General features: G+C 40.5%; 1 protein-coding gene across 1 annotated transcript; it reads right to left on the bottom strand.

Moving 5' to 3' along the window:
* Window positions 1-173: 173 nt before the first annotated feature.
* On the bottom strand, window positions 174-19,069 carry ABCG5 (ATP binding cassette subfamily G member 5). Its single transcript, XM_072856800.1, has 13 exons — window positions 18,945-19,069; window positions 18,106-18,227; window positions 17,517-17,653; window positions 17,196-17,294; window positions 16,086-16,218; window positions 14,355-14,494; window positions 13,069-13,198; window positions 10,165-10,378; window positions 9,696-9,901; window positions 8,655-8,793; window positions 5,625-5,810; window positions 3,816-3,934; window positions 174-364 (listed from the first exon to the last, which is right to left on the bottom strand). Exons 1-13 carry the CDS (start codon window positions 19,067-19,069, stop codon window positions 174-176), a joined length of 1,941 nt encoding a protein of 646 aa, XP_072712901.1.
* Between the last annotated feature and the right edge of the window lie 37 nt (window positions 19,070-19,106).

Genomic DNA, 19,106 nt, shown 5'->3' with positions numbered 1-19,106 from the left:
GGAGAACATTGTTTTTCAAGATGGAAAACATCCAGTTAGAAACAAACATGAGAAGATGAATGTGTTTCTATATGTATAATCACTTAAATTCTATCTAAAATCCATCAATTTAAGCCTTCAACCATAATCAAGTTAAAAGTGTATTATTAGACATAGTTAGCACTGCTACTTTTTTATTGCCTGCCAAGAATTCTCTCTCTTATTTGGAAGCTCAGAATTGCTATAATGGCAAGCCCTGGTAGAAAAGCATAGAGTATTAAGAAATCAATTGTGAACCGGGACAATGCACCAGGAAAGCTTTTTTCAATGAACTGAATGCCGTGAGAGAAAATACACGCAGCATTAATTGCAGTGGAACTGTTGGCTCCACCTGTCAAGAAAAAAAATTAATTTCTTTAGTAGGTGAATCAGTAAAATTAAAACTCAGGCTTCAGTGTCTAGCTCATACATTTAAAATACCTAGCCCTAACATTATTTTAATGATGAACTATACCCACAGCAATATTTCCCATCATTTTGGAATAAGAACAGAAAAGCCATATGTTTCTGCAGTTAATCCACGCCATATTTTTTGAAGGGAAGAATAAAGGGTCTCTAGGAGCTTTCTGTTTTGTTCATGCTAAACAAAAGAAGATTTATGGCTTTTCAGACACATTATCTGGAGGGGCCTCAAGAAGCAAGTTGCCCAATGTGGTAGACTTACAGTGTTCATATTTGTTGAGTGCTTCCAAAATGCAAGAAATGAAGACTGTCTGAAGGGCACAGGAAAAATCAGCTGTTCATTATTACTACCAAAGTCATGGATTCATTTTCTAACATTTGCCATCTACGTTCTTGCAATAAAGAAGGACAGGAGAGATTAATGGATAAAGAATATATAGCCTTGGAGAGGAGCACAGACACCTGGCTACAAAGCCCAAAATATCTTAGGGTAGGTCCAAAACCATAAGTTTTACCCCCATTGATGGATATTAGGTACTAACCCTACCAACCTGATTGACTCTAATGTTTTGACAGTTATCTGACTCACAGCCTGACAGATCCAAGCTGTTCAATATGTGCCATGGTAATGTACTTGAACTGAAGCCTCACTAGTATGAGAGGAAACATCTGGTCAGGTGTTACCTGTCAGTGCTCCCTGCACTGATGTTTGATCTTACATTGTGCAGTTCTATTGATCTTCTATTTGTGTAACACTGCTCCGATAAGCATATAACAGGCTGCAAAGTTTACCTTCCAAAATGCCCCAAAAGGGGGGATAAAAGAACACGTGAAGAAGACAAAGACAAAAAAAATGAAAGAATGAGAAATAGTTGAAAAAAGGAGTCAAACTTTTGTCTAGCTTGTGGAGCCAACGCGGAGGGGTGCTATGCTGCACCTTGTTCTCACCAACAAGGAGGGGCTGGTGGGGAACGTGAAGCTCAAGGACAGCCTTGGCTGCAGTGACCAAGATCCTTAGGGCACCAAAGAGGGCGCACAGCAAGCTCACTACCCTGGACATCAGGAGAGCAGACTTTGGCCTCTTCAGGGATCTGCTTGGTAGAGTACCATGGGATAAAGCCCTGGAGGGAAGAGGGACCCAAGAAAGCTGGTTAATATTTAAGGATCACCTCCTCCAAGGTCAGGAGCAATGCATCCCAACAAAGAGGAAATCAGGCAAAAATGCCAGGAGGCCTGCATGGATGAACAAGGAGCTCCTGGACAAACTCAAACACAAAAAGGGAGCCTACAGAGGGTGGAAGCAAGGACAGGTAGCCTGGGAGGAATACAGAGAAATTGTCCAAGCAGCCTGGGATCAGGTTAGGAAAGCTAAAGCCCTGTTAGAATTAAATCTGGCCAGGGACGTCAAGGGCAACAAGAAAAGCTTCTATAGGTACGTCGGTGAGAAAAGGAAGACTAGGGAAAATGTGGGCCCTCTCCAAAAGGAAATGGGAGACCTTGTTACCCAGGATATGGAGAAGGCTGAGGTAGCTGGCGACTTTTTTGCCTCAGTCTTCACCAGCAAGTGCTCAAGCCACACCACCCAAGTCACAGAAGGCAAAGGCAGGGACTGGAAGAATGAAGAACTACCCACTGTAGGAGAAGATCAGGTTTGAGACCATCTAAGGAACCTGAAGGTGCACAACTCCGTGGGACCTGATGAGAAGCATCCATGGGTCCTGAGGGAACTGCCAGATGAAGTTGCTAAGTCACTGTCCATCATATTTGAGAAGTCGTGGCTATCTGGTGAAGTTCCCACTGACTGGAAAAGGGGAAAAATAACCCCCATTTTTATAAAAGGGAAAAAAGGAAGATCCAGGGAACTACAGGCCAGTCAGTCTCACCTCTGTGCCCGGCAGGATCAGATCCTCCTGGAAACTATGCTAATGCACATGGAAAATAAGGAGGTGGTTGGTGACAGCCAGCATGGCTTCACTAAGGTCAAATCATGCCTTGACAAATTTGGTGGCCTTCTATGACAGGGTTACAGGTTGGTGGGTAAGGGAAGAGCAACTGATGTCATCTACCTGGACTTGTGCAAAGCATTTGACATTGTCCCGCACGACATCCTTGTCTCTAAATTGGAGAGACACGGATTTGACGGATGGACCACTTGGTGGATAAGGAATTGGCTGGATGGTCGCACTCAAAGAGTTGCAGTCAACAGCTCAATGTCCAAGTGGAGACCAGCGACAAGCAGCATTCCTCAGGTGTCGGTACTGGGACCGGCGCTGTTTAACATCTTTGTCAGCAACATGGACAGCGGGATTGAGTGCACCCTCAGCAAGTTTGCCAACAACACCAAGCTGTGTGGTACGACTGACATGCTGGAGGGAAGGGATGCCATCCAGAGGGACCTTGACAGGCTTGAGTGGTGGGCCTGTGCTAACCTCATAAAGTTCAACAAGGCCAAGTGCGAGGTCCTGCACATGGGGCAGGGCAATTCCAAGCACAAATACAGGCTGGGTGGAGAATGGCTTGAGAGCAGCCCTGAGGAGAAGGACGTGGGAATGCTGGTTGATAAGAAGCTCAACATGACCCGACAATGTCCACTTACAGCCCAGAAAGCCAACTGTATCCTGGGCTGCATCCAAAGAAGCGTGACCAGCAGGTTGAGGGAGGTGATTCTCCCCCTCTACTCCACTCCTGTGAGATCCCACCTGGAGTACTGCGTCCAGCTGTGGGGCCCCCAACATATGAAGGACATGGACCTGTTGGAGCAAGTCCAGAGAAGGGCCACAAAGATGATCAGAGAGCTGGAGCACCTCTCCAACGAAGACAGGCTGAGAGAGTTGGGGTTGTTCAGCCCGGAGAAGAGAAGGCTCCAGGGAGACCTTCTAGCAGCCTTTCCATACCTGAAGGGCACATACAAGAAAGCTGGAGAGGGACTTTGTACAAGGGCATGTAGTGACAGGACAAGGGGTAATGGCTTTAAACTGAAAGAGGGTAGATTTAGATGAGACAGAAGGAAGACATTCTTCACTCTGAGGGTGGTGGGGCACTGGAACAGGTTGCCCAGAGAAGCTGTGGATGCCCCATCCCTGGAAGTGTTCAAGGCCAGGCTGGATGGGCCTTTGAGCAACCTGGTCTAGTGGAAGGTGTCCCTGCGCATGGCAGGGGGGTTGGAACTAGATGATCTTTAGGGTCCCTTCCAACCCAAACCATTCTATGATTCCATGATATGACGTTACAGTACATCTTTCCTAATTAACAAGGTTTTTTTTTTAAGAAATTATCTTTAACTTCTTTACTTTTATTGTATGTAGAAGGAAAATAAGCATTGACATCTCATTAAAATTATTTACAATGGATTTAAAGGCTTTTTTTTTTTGAACACTTACCACATGTGAAGTTTAAGCCATAAAATTCATTGACTATAAGAACCTCACTGCTGTATTTTTGAAAGGTAAGATAACTGAGTATTTTAAAAGGTGTCGGCATTTCTTCGATTGTCCTTAAAGAAACAGAGAAGTTAAATTGGCTTTTGCTACATTCCAAGAGCCAGTTCTAACCCAAATTAAAACAAGCTCTCATCTTTGGTCGTAGCCTTTTACAGAAACAGTTCCTGGCTGTGCATGTAGCGTTTTCAAACATAAAGTCCATTTTAGTGCTAAATGAGAAGACAACCATGAAGACTGTCTCTGACTTTGGTATAGTGTCATAATGTTCAGCTCTGACTTGTTTATGGACAGTCACAAATAATTCTATGAAGTTTTTTGATATTCACATTGCAGAGATAAACTGAAAATGACAAGACCATATAAAAACCTTAGCTGCAAAAATGTGTTGCTTCCAAAGTAAGAAACCACCACCCCCTCACTCCATCTTCAAAATCAAAAAAGACTGAATATCAATTCACCAGAACAGTAATAACAATACAAAAATGAAGCAAAGAATAAAGAGAAGAAGAAAGAGTATGAAAATTTTGAAATAACGTTAATTCAACAAGACTGGGCAATTTCTGCACCTAAAATACTGCAAGAATTTATAACTAAACAAATGAAAAGAAAAAAAATGCAACCCAAGTCTCAATGCTATTTTTAATATCCTTCATTGCCTATGAAGGTTAATCATCAAAGAGATTCATAATATTAATTAGCAATGTCTCCATTGTAAAATAAGGTTAGAAACCACTCTAATACTTTAAAGTTATCATTAAGGTCTTAGACTATGGTAGCAGGAATAACTGTCTTGTCACTATAAACATACATCTTCCTGAAATTAGGCAGGGACCAAATTAATTAGATAGGAACTTAGTTTTATTTGATAAGCAAGTATTAGCTGAGATCTACTTTGAAGAGACAAAGCATCATCAGCTTTGTGAAGACTCATATATTTTTCTTGAGGACTACTTGACATCCTCTTTTGTTAGGCTTACTTCATTTTCATTGGAAAGATCTCAAGTGAGCATATCGTATTTTCTCAACATCTCAAGAAAACTTTTTTTTACAATTTATTACGATACATTTCTCAAAAAATGGTAATTTCAGTATTGACAAATACAAGAGGAAAACTGTTCAAAGTTCATGCAGTTACAATGCAAAAATATTTATTTGCACAGTAATAGAGCAAGTGGATCAGAATTTTCCTGCATATTTACTAAACTACTTTATTATTTTTATGTAGTTAAGTCTGCACAGATAGAAAAAGTGTCTGAAAAGTTTAATGACTAAACTGGAGAATAACACTAATAAGATAGTTGAGAACAACTTTTCTTTAAAAACCATAATTCCTAGTGTTTAATACCTGATAAATTCCAGCAGTTACTAAAAGTTGTAAGGTTTTTTTTTTTTGGTAGAATCCTCTAATGAGGACAGCATTTCATGTAATATCATCAGCATAAGTAAAAGAATTCAGCTGAGCTGATAGATATTAATTGCTCAGTTTTATCTTCAATTTATTTGCAAAAAGTGAAAACAAAAGTAATATCTTTAATGATATCTAAAGTTAAGTGTCTTTTTTGTGTGTTTAGTACAAGTTCTCACATGATTAGGCAGTTCTACCTCTGAAGGATAACAGCTGCACTTTCTTTCCATTGCCACCTGTGCATGATTGTGCTTCAGCAATACACACTGTTCCTGAAACTCTTCTATAGGTAGATTATTTTAACATAAACACCATAATGAAATAAAACTTTTTCCTACCTTACTAGTCCTGTTCCCACTATCACACCTGCTGAATTAAGTAGCACCACTCCGCTTTGGACTATATTTGGGTTTTGAACCACACCAAGTATAACAAGTGTTAGTAGTTCACCAATTATATGAGATGCTAAGACAACAGCAAAGAAAATTCCAAATCTGGAAGCATCAGGATACAACCCTGCAGTCCTGTACAAAAATGAGCAAAAGAACATTTAAAAAACAGTGTTTGGGTACTAAACTTGGAACATAGCTTTTATTTTTGTTTTTATCTATTTTTTGCAATTACAGCTCATTAAGTGAACAGTTTATGTCTTAACCTTTAGCATGTTGTTTCGAGCCTTAACAGAAAGGACATCCACTTAATATTGTGACATAAGTGCAGATGTATTAGGTTTTCTCCATCTAGATTAAAGAGGGTTATGTAAAGATGTAATTGCAGGAGAAATCTGTGTTGTTTCAAGATAACCACTGTGGCTTTTATGATCCCTTAAACTAACATCCTCCTCCCTTTAGAGTCTATGCAGTGAGAGTTATTTATGTAATCACATATTTAAAGAACGTTTTTATGCAGATAATTAACAGATGGAATTTTGCACTTCTGATACTGTGCATGCAAATGTAAAAATGGATATATTCAATTAAATGGAAGGCTAATTGAATTCACCACCCATGTAATTCATCCAAATGCAATTTCCTCCATACTCCTGCACTCTTTAATACAACACAGTGTTCCCAGTTTTTCCCTAGCTCACCTAAGGAAAAAAGTCCCCCCCCAACCTGTACTAAAGATTAAAATGTTAAGAGAGGCCAGCAATTGTTTGGCAAACTTAATTCAGCCTTACAGTGTATATGACGGATGACAAAACCTTTTATTACAAGGTGACATATTCCTCTTTTTCCAAAATACCTCAATACAAAAATTGCCTCACGCTAAGTACAGACTGCATGCTTTGCTTAGCTAACAAGCAGCTAGTCAACATTTTATTTTCTTTTTCATTGCTTAGTGCAAGGCCCTATGTCTTTTTTCCAATCTAAGATGATGTTCGAACACAGTAAAAGAGCAGTATTAATTTTCTTACAGGTTTCTTGTAGCATTTTTTGCATGTAATACCAAAATAATCTCTATTATAAATAGATGGCTGAACATTGATTTCAAGTATTAAGCATTCAACAAGCTAGCAGGTATTTAACAACCTTTAATCACAGACTGGGGCAGAAGAAACAGCTCTCCAAAGTCCTAGCATAACAGTATCACCTTCTCTGAAGTGCTCTAATACCATACACAGAGCTATATAGATACAGACTAGTAAATCTGGGGTAGGAATAGAAAGAGAAGAAAGCCTAAAAGAGAAGGAAAAAAAAAACAACTCAGAAGAGAGAATATTACAGCAATAGAATGGTCAGATACTATAAACTGGTAGAACATTTCCCAGAGGTATCTTTAGCTAGGAAAATCTGCATAAACAGAGTACATTTACTTGATTGCAAAAGTGGCTGTATTTGTTCTTGGCCAGAGTTGCCTTGTGTCTGATCAGGTGAGAGTTTGGGTCTGTCTGACCCAAACTGTCTGACCTTACAAACACAAACTCTGAGAGAAATGGCTTGTAAGAACACATACCAGAGGCTATCAAAGCCTCTCCAAAAGTTAGTCCGTGCAGGAAAGTTTAGTCCTGCACAGATACAATCTTCAAAATTTCCTAGAGAACTGCTTGCCCTAAGAGGTCTAAGGGCACAATGAAATCGCTCTGACACATCACTGATGGCTTCCAACTACCCACAAGATAGAAAAGATATGAGGAGGCTAATATATGTATGTATTATCCATTAACCAGAACCACACTCTTTATTGTTGACTGTGTTTGAAGCTACCAAGGCGCAACGGCAAAGTCTCTGCCCATATGAATTTCCTGTTCGTTAAGTAGCGAGCATGAGAAACAGTGGCTTGTGATCTTCAGGAGCTCCACAAACCTTCCCTCATTGAGCCTGAGAAGGTGCTTTCCAAATGGCTGCCTTCTCGGCAACCAGCTCACTAGCAGGCAGAAATGGAAGTGCTCTGGTGAGCACGCTGCATCCTCTAAAAGCTTAGTGGGAGGAGGAGTAATATCTGTTTGTCTGTGAAAAAGGACTTTTCAGGAAGCACTGCCTGAAGCAGGCAGCACTGACAGCTTGCAGAAATAAAAGCCCAGGTAGCTAAGGGGACAAAGAGAAAGATGGCCTTGCTTGAACAAAACTTTAGTGCGCTACACCCCGCTCGTTTCATAATTAAGAAAACAAAACAAAACCAAACCAGAAAAAGCTTGAAGGACAGAAATTGGTCCTTATTACTTTGCTATTAGCTTATGCCACCAGCCATGGACTGTATTAAGTTCAGAATAAGCAAGGGGAAGGTGTGAAATCGATGGAACAGAAATGAAGAAGAGCAGACCTGTATGATAGATAAGGCAATGAACAGATGAAGTATTTCATCATCCCATTCTGAGGTACTATTTCACAATGATGCAAGGAAATGGGGGGGTGGGGGGGGGTGGGAGGGTGGCAAGCTTTACAATCAAACCCTTCCTCCCACTATCAGAAATCCACTTTAGTGCCTTTCTCTGGAGGGTGGAAGAGAGGGATCCAGATCCCATCAGTTCCATATGCTGTAGCTAAACCCCAAATGTCCCAGGAAATATGAAGCTTTGTTACTGTCACATACCTACTGTTGTCTTCCTCACTTTTTTCCTCTTATTTCCTATCTTTCTAAATGTAATGTAAAATGACACTTCCTGCTTTTGGTATGACACAAGAATGATAAAAGTCCCAGGCCCATTAAAACTTCCCAAGTTACCTAGAGAACTGGTAACTTACTCAGTGTTTTAACACTGCCTGAAAGAGAAGGGTTAAAATGGGGTCATCTTTCATTAAGCTTTTTCTGTAATCATTCCGAGAGACAATAGGAGGAAGACATGCCAGGAGGCCTGTAGCTGACATGGGACTTGAAACTGATAACAAAAAGAAAATAACAATCCAATAGGTGGTAGAAGCACTTACCAGTATATAAAGGTGCTGAAAATTGCCACGCTGATGACACTGAAGGGCAGGAAATGTACTATATAAGCTAAAAGCATTTGCCACTTCTTATACAAGCCATCTTTACTTTCTTGGTCACTGATAGCACGTAAAGGTGGGACTGGATTAAATATATAAGAAATAAATTAAATCACCATTGAATAAAGAGACCAAGACTTGTTGCTAGCAAAAATGACCTGAAGCTCAGGGACAACTTTGAGAACATATCAGAAACATTCTGTCTAAACCAGTCTGATCACTTTTTCCCCCCACTGTAAATGCAAAACATGCTCCCTGCAGACTGCAAAAGTTGGTAAGCTTAATGAAGGAGGCCTAACTAGGCAGCATGCAGGGCAGCCTGCTCTTTTTGAAGATACAAATTAAAGACATGAAAACACTGCCATCATTGGATAATTTCTTGAGATGCTCTGATCCCAAGGTGATGACATCCGTGTACGTTCCCTCCATGAGCAGAATAGTTTCTAGGGCTGTAAATAGAAACTACTGTTGGTCTTAGTATGGCAGCTGTAAGAGAAACACCCTCTAAGAAAAATGTAATCATCACATAATACTCTTAAATCTAATTATCCTTAATTGCTGTCAAAGCTGTTTTGTACTTCTATCCTTCCCATGTCTTTGGTTTTGATCTCACTACAGATGTTAACTACCGACCTAGACTTTGTCCTGCCTTTATAATGCTACACGCAGGCAAGTTAAGGGCTATTGCACAGTTCAGAATAAAGCCTCCATACACAGGCCAGCTGCAAAAAGGGAGAGACGGGGATGAGGGCATATTCATTCATTAAGTGCAGTGAACCTGGAGCCCCACTGATGGGCTAATCTTTTTCTGTGGAGCGAAGCTTCCTGTCGCTTCGCCTTTGAATTTCATGCTTCTGTATCGGCTCTGACATTATCTAAAACTGTTAAGATCCTTTAAATGACTACCTTCAAAAAAGACTTTTTCCTCTACAAAACAGTGGCAGCAATATCTGCTGCTGCACATAATACAGGACAGAAACTCACAAAGGGCAACAGCATTGAGCATCCCTGTGTAGGGGGGGGCACTCACGCACTGGTAGACAAGCCCCACACGGTCCTGCACAGCTCCTTTTACCAGGTCATTCCTTAGTCTAAGAAGGAAGAATGCTACAAACAAGCCAAATAACAGATTCTGGAGGAGACGCATGATGATGCCAATCTTATCTCTGGAGAAGTTTCTTGTTGTCCTCCTGGTAATGAAACAAAACCATAACAATATACTTGTTAGCTATGACTGACCACATGTTGGTAGGGTATTTAGCTTTGAACAGATCTTACACACACAGTGTCCACACAAATGTAATATATTGAAAAAGACAGAGACAAGTACATTGGTAGACCAAAATAACCAAGAAAGTGCATTTATATATGGGGGGAGAAACCCAAAAGATTACTGGATAAGAAAAAAGATTTTCCTTAAAAAAAGGGGGGGGGGAAAAAAAAAAAGTCTTACCGTAAAAGAATCCATAATTTGTAAAAGGCACTGGGTGAGTCTTTGTTTTTGAATGGTATTGGTGGCAGCTCTTTCATACACTTTGTTCTTTCAATGGCTGCCAGTACTTTGCTAAAGATCTCCGAGTTTTTGTAGGCTGATACAATTACCTGAACCCTACTATAGGTTTCAAGTTCACGTTCCTTGCTTCGGGTGTCCACAGATGTCAGATCCACTGTAAATTTACAAAGTGTTTACTATATATGCACATCACTTCCCCTTCATACCTCTTCCCCCCTTGCAACTAACCTTTCCTTGTCTCTATCCTAAAATCTGCAAAGAAGAAAAGGTCCATTGAAAGTATTCAAGGTTTCTGTTACTCCTCCCTTCCGTTAGAAGCAGCATGAATAAATAGCTGTGCAGCCACAATAAATCTTTGTGTTTTGTGGCCTCTGTATGACCCTGAAGTTTGAGTCCTTTATCTGGAAATGCAAGGACTGAGTGGTGTGCTGGTCAGACCTTTAGCATTCTCCTTGCACAGCACAGATCTGTACCACTGGTGAAGTGCTACTGCTGCCAAGAACAAGACGGAGCACAAGCTGAAGATGAACACTGATGAGGATGAAGAAATTACTTTCTGGTCATGTATTTCTCAGGTTTTCAGGCAAATGCTCAGACATGGCTCCCTGATTCCCCCTTGTCCTCTACCTGTTCCTCCATAACCATGGAGCTTTATTTTTCAGTTAGTCTGGGCTCGTGCTGCAGAGACACTGCTCTTCTCTACTTGAGCTGTTACTGCATTGTTGCACTGGGCTTCACCCACCTCCTTCTCAGACATACTTCTGTTTTAATGTGAAGTCAGAGGATGTTCGGCAGGCCAAATTCCCCTAGCAGGCTCAGCCCAAGCTGAAGAAAATATTACTTACTGCCATGGAACTTACGAAAGGTAAATCCTTCACAGAGTTAATGTTCCTTTCTAATAAGTCCATTTATACCTATTCCTGACACCAGCAATTCTTTTATTGGCAGATGGGAACTTTGTATGCGCTATTTGTACAAGTCATATGGATTCAGCAATAGTGCTAAAATGCATTAGAAATTTCCTTTTCCCCTAATAGCAATGAATTATCTACGGTTTCAAAACCTAGACTGTTGTTCTCAGGAATAGCTATTCTTACAGATTTTTATATCACTCTCCTACATCTGCTAAGATGTCTTTATTACTTTATTCTTAAGGTTTCTGTCATCCTTAGATTTCAGTTTTCCAGTATTATGCTCACCTTCCAAATACAGATTGAGCAAGAGAAAAGGAGCCCTGGTCCAATATTCTTAATTTGTCCTCAAAACCTGAATTAAGCTTATGAATACTTTCTTGGTGTTCTGAAAGCTAGAATTCAGCAGAATTGTCTTTAATGGTAAACATAGCCAAAATGAAGTAATCACTTTTGTAAATATGAACATACAAAATGCAGACATGCTTTTTAAAACTTGGCCAGTGTGACTTGGTGGAAGTCACACACAAAATAAATGGCAAGCAAGTGTGTTTTAAAAAAAACACCACCACCAACTAGTCACTAGACCAAATAGCTAATGCCTACCATGCATTTGTACTTTTTATATAAACACAACATGTGACATTTCAATAATATAATCCACACTCAATACATAGGATCTATTTTTCTCTGCTGTTGGTGTAAATGATATCAGAATCTGTCCTTTCATTCACATCATTAAATCACACAAAAAATATAAACTACCAATTTTCCAAAGACTAAATATTCTGATGATTCTTTGCTCTAAACTGTATTTTTTCCTTTTCTCGTCACATTCAAAGGTTGACATTTGAAGAATGCAGTACTCTCTTTACCAGGCTTTTTAAAAACTGGGTCTAAATCTCAAATCATCTACGCTTTTCAAGACTATTCAAATTCATGAAGGCAAAATTATCCTCACTGTCACACCAGTATTTTCAGCTTCATCCCATTCCAGCTTCATGTCAACAACCATCCTCTCTTCTCTCTGAGTTTAGGATGCCATCTAGACAATAGAAAAACATTGCCTCCTCTGAATGTGCCATGTTTCTGAATACAGCTTTTTGGATTGGTCAAATTCCCTGGTTAACACTCAGTTAGTATCGTCAGAAATCAACTTACCTACTAGATTAAAAAAGATAGATAGCAGATAGGTATACACACACACACATATGTATGTACATATACACACACACACACACACGTTCTTCAAACATTTATCTGCATGGATCAGGTACACAGATGCCCTGCAGCAAAACCAAGCTTCATTTCCAAAATCTCATGCTGACACTTTCTTTCATCCTGAATTGGTAGAACAGTACTCTTCAGCTTTTGCCAACAGCTTGCTGTCATCGTCTCCTGAAGCATCCATATGTTCTGCTCCGCTAGCTCACCCTGGTATTAGCAACTCCCCAAACTTTCTGAAACTTCAAATTGTGACTCTCTGGAAATTGATGCCTCAGTCATCCTGTATCTATTCTACATCCTTCCCTTCAGGCAACAACCATCTTCAGTTGCTTGGCATCACAAAAGTCCGTAAGAGCATGAGACTTTCCACGGTTTTGTGATCAAACTGGTTTTCCAATGTCCAGTGGACAGCCACAGGGAGATGCCATCAGGAATCCACAGGTTTCATGAAGCTGAGATTCCTTTTGTACTGGTAGTTTACTCCTTTCTGCTGTGTTTCAGTCCTACTGCAAACTTTTTCTGCTTTACGGAGTCAGTGAAGGTCACATGGGCCCAGCTCTTTCTCATCTCTGAGCTGAGCACAATTACAAAGTTTGGAAATACTTCAAATGCATTTCTATCTCTGAAAGAACTTTAATTTGGGGAAGAAAACTTGTTTTTCTAAAGGAAACCCATATTTTTACCAAAACAACTTAGACAAACTTACCATAGAAATCAAAAGGGTTTGATTGCTCAGGACAAGAATAGCCACAGTTGCTAAAAAATGTAATCATTTCCATAGGGTTCCCACAGAAAACCATTTCTCCAAAGCTCATGATGGCTATTTTGTCAAATAACTGTGGGGAGCAAATTAATATATCAGCAATACATATTGAGAAGCAGCACATTAATTCTTGAGTACAGCTACTGTCTTGGTAATAAAAATGCTTTGACAGGAAAAACAGTTTTGACACATTCAAACTTCCTTCGTATATTTCTCTCAAAGGAAGTTTGTCCTTTCTATCGCTCCTCTCGGTGGTTATGCAAGATGACACATTTGTAAGCTCTTAAAACCAGTGGTTCTCAAAACTGTCAGCGACAGCAGCATACAGAGGTAATCCATAAACAGAAAGGGGAGCTGTGGACTTCTGACTTCACTTCTAATGCACCTTCACTTACTGACAGGCCTCCTTTGGCGTTTAATAGCCCCAGTCTGTAAAATCCCCAAATCGTTGGGAAGATTATCCTGAAGTGCTTAAGGACTTTAACAGCACTGCTCTTCGGGTGAACATTTGCCAGGGCAGGGCTCCCACCAGCTATGATCGACCCATATTCCCAAGGCACCAGGACTGCTTTCAGTCCAGAAAACCACCGTCCCTCCCCTCTGGCTTCACGACACTTACACTCAATTCAGTCAGCCAGGGAAGAGGTGCCTTGCATTCACGTGGCAGGTGGTGGGCGTGTCAGAAGAGCAAAGTGCAAAATAGTAATGGGAAGGGAGAAATGGTCTCCCCAGCACAAGCCCTGCAAGGCAGGCCTGCCCCACCACATGACCAAGGTGTACCCACATCACTTGACACAAAGAGGAAAAAAGAAGATTTATTTTTTTTTCCTTTCCATTCCAAATCATGGCTTTATCTGTCTCAAGTTGCAAGTGCTACTGAACTATCAATATGTAAAGATAAATAAAGTGCTAGCTTTTACAGTGCCTGCACACATAGGGGATTTACATGGCTTCTCCTGGTGTTTTTGATTTGGGTAGCTGCATAACACAAACGTTAGGCACACGGTCAGTGTGCATACTATTTTCACAGGGCAGTATGTGTCCCAAAGTGCCCTGTGACTGGCAGAAGGCCAGAGCTGTAAAGTTCAAGACAAGCCTGTATTTATACAGGGGGGAAGGAAGAGAGCCTTTGAAGGCAACTATACTGGACCTTGTACTTTGACCCTAAAAAGAACTTAGGTGCTAAAAAGCCTGGTAAAAAAAGCAAATAGTGAGTAGATATCATTTACCCTGAAGAGTTCTGAGCGAGGCTGATGAATCGTAATAATCACAATCCTGTCTCTGTGTGCAAGCTCTGAGAGCAGCGAGACAATCTGGTTTGCGGTCAGGCAGTCCAGCCCTGTCGTTGGTTCATCAAGTAGCATGACTTCTGTGAAATGACAAGGAATAGCATTAAAACTCAGGTAAATGGGGAGCAAGTGTTATAGCTTCTGCCTTTGGAGCTAATTTGGCAAATAGTATAGAAATTACTTTACATGTAAAGTTCCATGTGTAAAGCAGAGTATGCATAGATACTTGCCACGATGTGATATTTCAGTTTTAGTTAGCCTTAGTGATTCAGTTTCAATGACTAGGAATAAGGACATAAAAAAACTACTGCAGGATCAGAGCATAATCTTTTTTTTTTTCCAAGTTCAGGTGAAATCTGAAAATTACCAAAATAGATTTGATGTATACATCTGCTTCCAAGAACAGTAATGACAAATTTCAGCATGTATACAAATGTAAATATAACTGACATAATTAGCTATAAGTTATAATCTGAATTAAATGTATATACACACACAGAATATTTGTTATGAACAAATTAAGAGTTGTTAAAATAGAGCATATATAATTCCATAGATGAGAGAGGTACAGTTTTTTTACTGCATTTTCTTCATGATTTTATTGCACATGGAATGGTAAAAGTTACTGTCAAATCCATTATTTTTACAGAGATGGACATAGCACAGAAGAGGGCAGTTCAGCCTTGCTCAGGATAAGGGGCGAGAAGAGCTTTCTCTACAGGTTTATCTACACAGAATTACTTTATGTTTACTATAGAGTTTAGTGAACTTACTGAGCAATAACTACACCCAATGAACTCTCCAGGAGTCACCAGTAGCACACCGTACCTGTGATATACCTCACTTTGCTATTTAAATACTCCTCCCTGCCTGGTATGCAGTGCTAGAACATCTACACTGCTATGAGGACTCCAGAATCAAATAACTATGTGCTATACATCCACACCGTAAGATTCTGGCACCTTCAAGAAACTATCTCAAAACTGACAAAATTCATAGTGCCGTTTCCCATGGCTAATCCTTCTAGTTACTTTGCTTTGATTTTCATTAATTGGATTTTTTTTCTTTACAGTAAATCTACAACCCCATATAGAAGTGTGTTATTCATCAATATCTGGTTTCTTATCAAGGGCAGTGCAACATGAGGGCTATTATACTTCTGAACATTTACTCTGTTTTGTTTATGTCTTTTCCAAATGACCAAATCTCATGTGCTGACTATCTTTTTGGCTCTGGAATGTACATGGTGCTCACACATACAGGGCTCAATACAGGGCAGCTACTCTACTACAAGGCTCAACACTTGCGTACATATGGCTCTAATGCGCTCAAAAAACTATAAATTAATATGCTACAACCAACATTTAATAGATGGGAAGGGTGAGCCCAGAAAGACTTAAAATGGATGAATGCAAGTCTAAACCTACATTCAGTCTCTAAGATTTTAAAATTGTCTACTTTCCAAGATCAACTAATAGATTAATGGCAGGCCTGAGTTACTGCTCATCCTTTTCTGTCATTACTAGACTAGCTTTTGCTGAATTACAAAAAAATTTTTTTGCTGAAATACAAAATGCTTTTGTATTTTAAAGTGGTTTATGGAGGTCCATGGTGGGAGCGCAAAGTGACACTAGTTTGTTTCATTTTGAAAATCCATGCAGTGGTACTTACTGGGATCTTGTAATAGCTGGGCTGCAATTGAAACACGACGCCTCTCACCCCCAGAAATTCCTACAAAAATACGGCTTCCAATTATTTTGTCAGCAATGTGGCTGAGACTCAGCTCAGCCATAACTGCATCTACCTGAAAAATAATTACAATTTAGAAAGACTAACCACAGTCCAACTCAGATACCTGTGTGCAAAATGAAAAAATGAAAGAAAAAAGACAATTTTAAGCTATTGCTTTCCCAATATGCTGCTTGCATCCATTCTAGTTGGAAGGTATCTGGACTTATTTCTACCTGATTATTTTTAATATATTATTTCAATTATTATTTTTTAAATTTTATTTTCATTTATTCTGAAATTAGTAGAATTTTAGCTTTGGTTGGCATGAAGAGATGAAGAGTTCAGAAGTGAGACTAGGAAGTTACAGTATGAAGCATAATGTGCTGGTCTGGCTTCCAAAATAAGGGAGCAGAAAGGCACATCAGTTCTGGGGATGTATAAAATACTGAGTGGAAGATAGGTGAAGAGAGAAGACAGAGAGCAAGAGCCTTTGGTCAGGAATATCCAATCTTTACTCTCAACAGAGGCCAAAGAGAGTCCTTTAATAGATCTGAAACACACCTATTTTATCAAGAAAGTAGCTTGTAGGGGGCTTATTAGACCAGTGCTTTTCGGAGCTGTTCTGGTTAGTGAGAGACGTCCTACAGGAGCCAGAGTAGTGTCAAAGTCACCTCTGCTTTCTGTGAGACTTGCCAGCACACATAGCCCTAAACACCCCAGAGAACTGGATTTTCCAGCTGGGGAAGGGGAACTGACCCAGATACCAATAGCAGCATCTCCTGAAGCAGTAACTGCTGCAGCTTTGGGCGGGAGAGTTTTGTCCCAGCATAATGGTGATTCCCTGGGCATCAGCACAAGCCCCTTGCAGAGGCAGGGAGCACCAGAGGGCTTGTGCCCTACTCCACAGCAGGAAGATTTCTCCCCATTTGCAGAATGAGGATTACAAAACCTTATAAACGTAAAACACAGCCATGGATGGAAAGTGCTGCTGGTGAAAGCATTACATGACATCATGTCTGCCTTTCTGGTAGAAGATGATAAAATACAGACCTTCTTTTTGATGAAGTCGTTGGAGCATTTCTGAAGAGTTAGTAAAGCAGTGTAGGTCAGAGACTCTTGTATGGTGAGGAAGCTTAACAAAGTGTCACTCTGGAAAAAAAAAGGTGAAGAGGAAGAAGCAGCTAGTCCTGTAGTAATTAAGATCTTGCCCCTGCTTGCACAACTTTCATTCATTCATGCAATTTATCAACCTCTTTGTACCAAATTTACTAGTAAAATCACAGTCAGGTTACATTACTCCATTACACTAGCAACTTTACTTCCTTTACATAAGAGGAAGCACAGTGCACAAAAATAAATGCAGAAATCCACCTGTGGCACATAAGAGAAGCAATCTCTAAACTCTTCCTTCTTCAGCTTACGCCCATTCACATACACTTCACCAAAGAAGTTGTCTTCATGTCCCAGTCTTCCTGATATTGCATCCAGAAGTGTTGTTTTCCCAGATCCTTTCAAACAAAAGAAATTAATCATGTGATAAGATTAATTTTATGATTTCAGGAGCAGTAGCCTCACTTGGATGGAGACACATGAAAAGAAAAAAGTATTTTTTTTTCTCATTAACATTAAAATAATAGATCCTGAAAATACAGCTAGTTAAGGGGAAGTAAATGGGAAACCTAGAATGTGTTAAATTAGCATTTAATTCATACAAATTCACCCTTCATAGTGAGACATTTGGGTTTAGAAGTAACCTTATCTTTTATTGAAATTATAATTGTTAGTTAGATGACAGAAGATTGAACTCTGAAAACCAAGCACCATATTTTTACAAAGCAGGGGTTAAAACCAGCTGCAATTTCATTATTTAAAACACAGACCTCAGTCACATTCATACCACTGTGGAAGTCACTAGTATTAACTACGATCTTATTTCTTTTAAAGTCCTGGAACAACTTACCAGAATTTCCTAAAATCCCCATAATCTGGCCACTCTCTATGTGAAATGAAACATCCTTAAGTATTTGCCGGGTCCATTTTTTATGATATAAAGAAGCGTTCCACCATGGGCCAACACGTTCTCTTGGAAAACAAACATCAAAAAAGATGAAACAGAGAAGATTTAAAAATTTTGCATAAACAAGTGAATGGTTTATAGCTACCTGCATGTGGGATGGGAGCCTGCAAGGTTTTTAAAATGTTGAAAAAAACCAAAACAAAACAACAAAAAAACCTTTCCCTCTCCTCCCCCCTACCCCCAGGCTTTAACTTTTTAACTTTAGCAATATCTAGAAGACAAAATGAAGTCTGAACTGATTTTTCAGAATATCTGCTAGAAGGCGAAAGCAAAGGACTACAACCAAAAGGGGAAACTTGAACTGAGGCTTTATTTGTTGACGATGTTGGCCAGCTATTTGACCAGCCACCTGACCATTGTTTGCCAGCCACCTGACTATTTTCTTAGGGCCTCACATTATCCTCTGGCAGCAGTAAGAAAGGCAGTGGGAAAGGGCACAATCTTTGGAAATCTCCTCTAAAGCATCTCCTTCAGAGTCACATGAAGAAGAACTGGTGAAGCCTCCAGCGGACAGACTAGCTCTGCCGTCCTCAAGCAGTGTACTCTACCCCTGTGGCGGTGGCCCAGTGCCATGAGGCAGGTGGCCTGGCAACATCCCTCCTCCTTCACTGGGCTGAAGCCAAACTCACAGCCCACTGGTCCCAGCCCCTCTCCCCTCAGTCCCTGGGGTGGGAGCAGCTCCTGGCAGGCCGGGGCTCGCCATGCTGCCTTCCCAGCCCTACCTGACAGTGTAGGAGACGCCCCGGACGCTGATGCTGTCGGAAGGCTGCGCCGTGGCCTTCGCCTCGCCTGTCTGCCCACCGCCGCTGCTGCTCCTCTCCAGGGCGGGAGACCCTCTGCCCGACATCCTCTGGTGCTGGGGCCCTGCAGGCTCCCTCCCTCAC

Source organism: Ciconia boyciana, chromosome 3 (genome assembly GCF_034638445.1).
Source record: "Ciconia boyciana chromosome 3, ASM3463844v1, whole genome shotgun sequence".
NCBI lineage: Eukaryota > Metazoa > Chordata > Aves > Ciconiiformes > Ciconiidae > Ciconia > Ciconia boyciana.
Note: the sequence above shows the minus strand (reverse complement) of the source record. Positions and strands in the feature narration are given on the sequence as shown.

Coding starts and splice junctions, on each gene's coding strand:
- ABCG5 (XM_072856800.1), bottom strand. CDS start 19,069: ATGTCGGGCAGAGGGTCTCCCGCCCTGGAGAGGAGCAGCAGCGGCGGT. Junction 10,379..13,068: donor AAACCCTTTTGATTTCTATG/GTAAGTTTGTCT, acceptor GTAAATTTACAG/TGGATCTGACATCTGTGGAC. Junction 5,811..8,654: donor TTCAGCACCTTTATATACTG/GTAAGTGCTTCT, acceptor ATTTTTGTACAG/GACTGCAGGGTTGTATCCTG.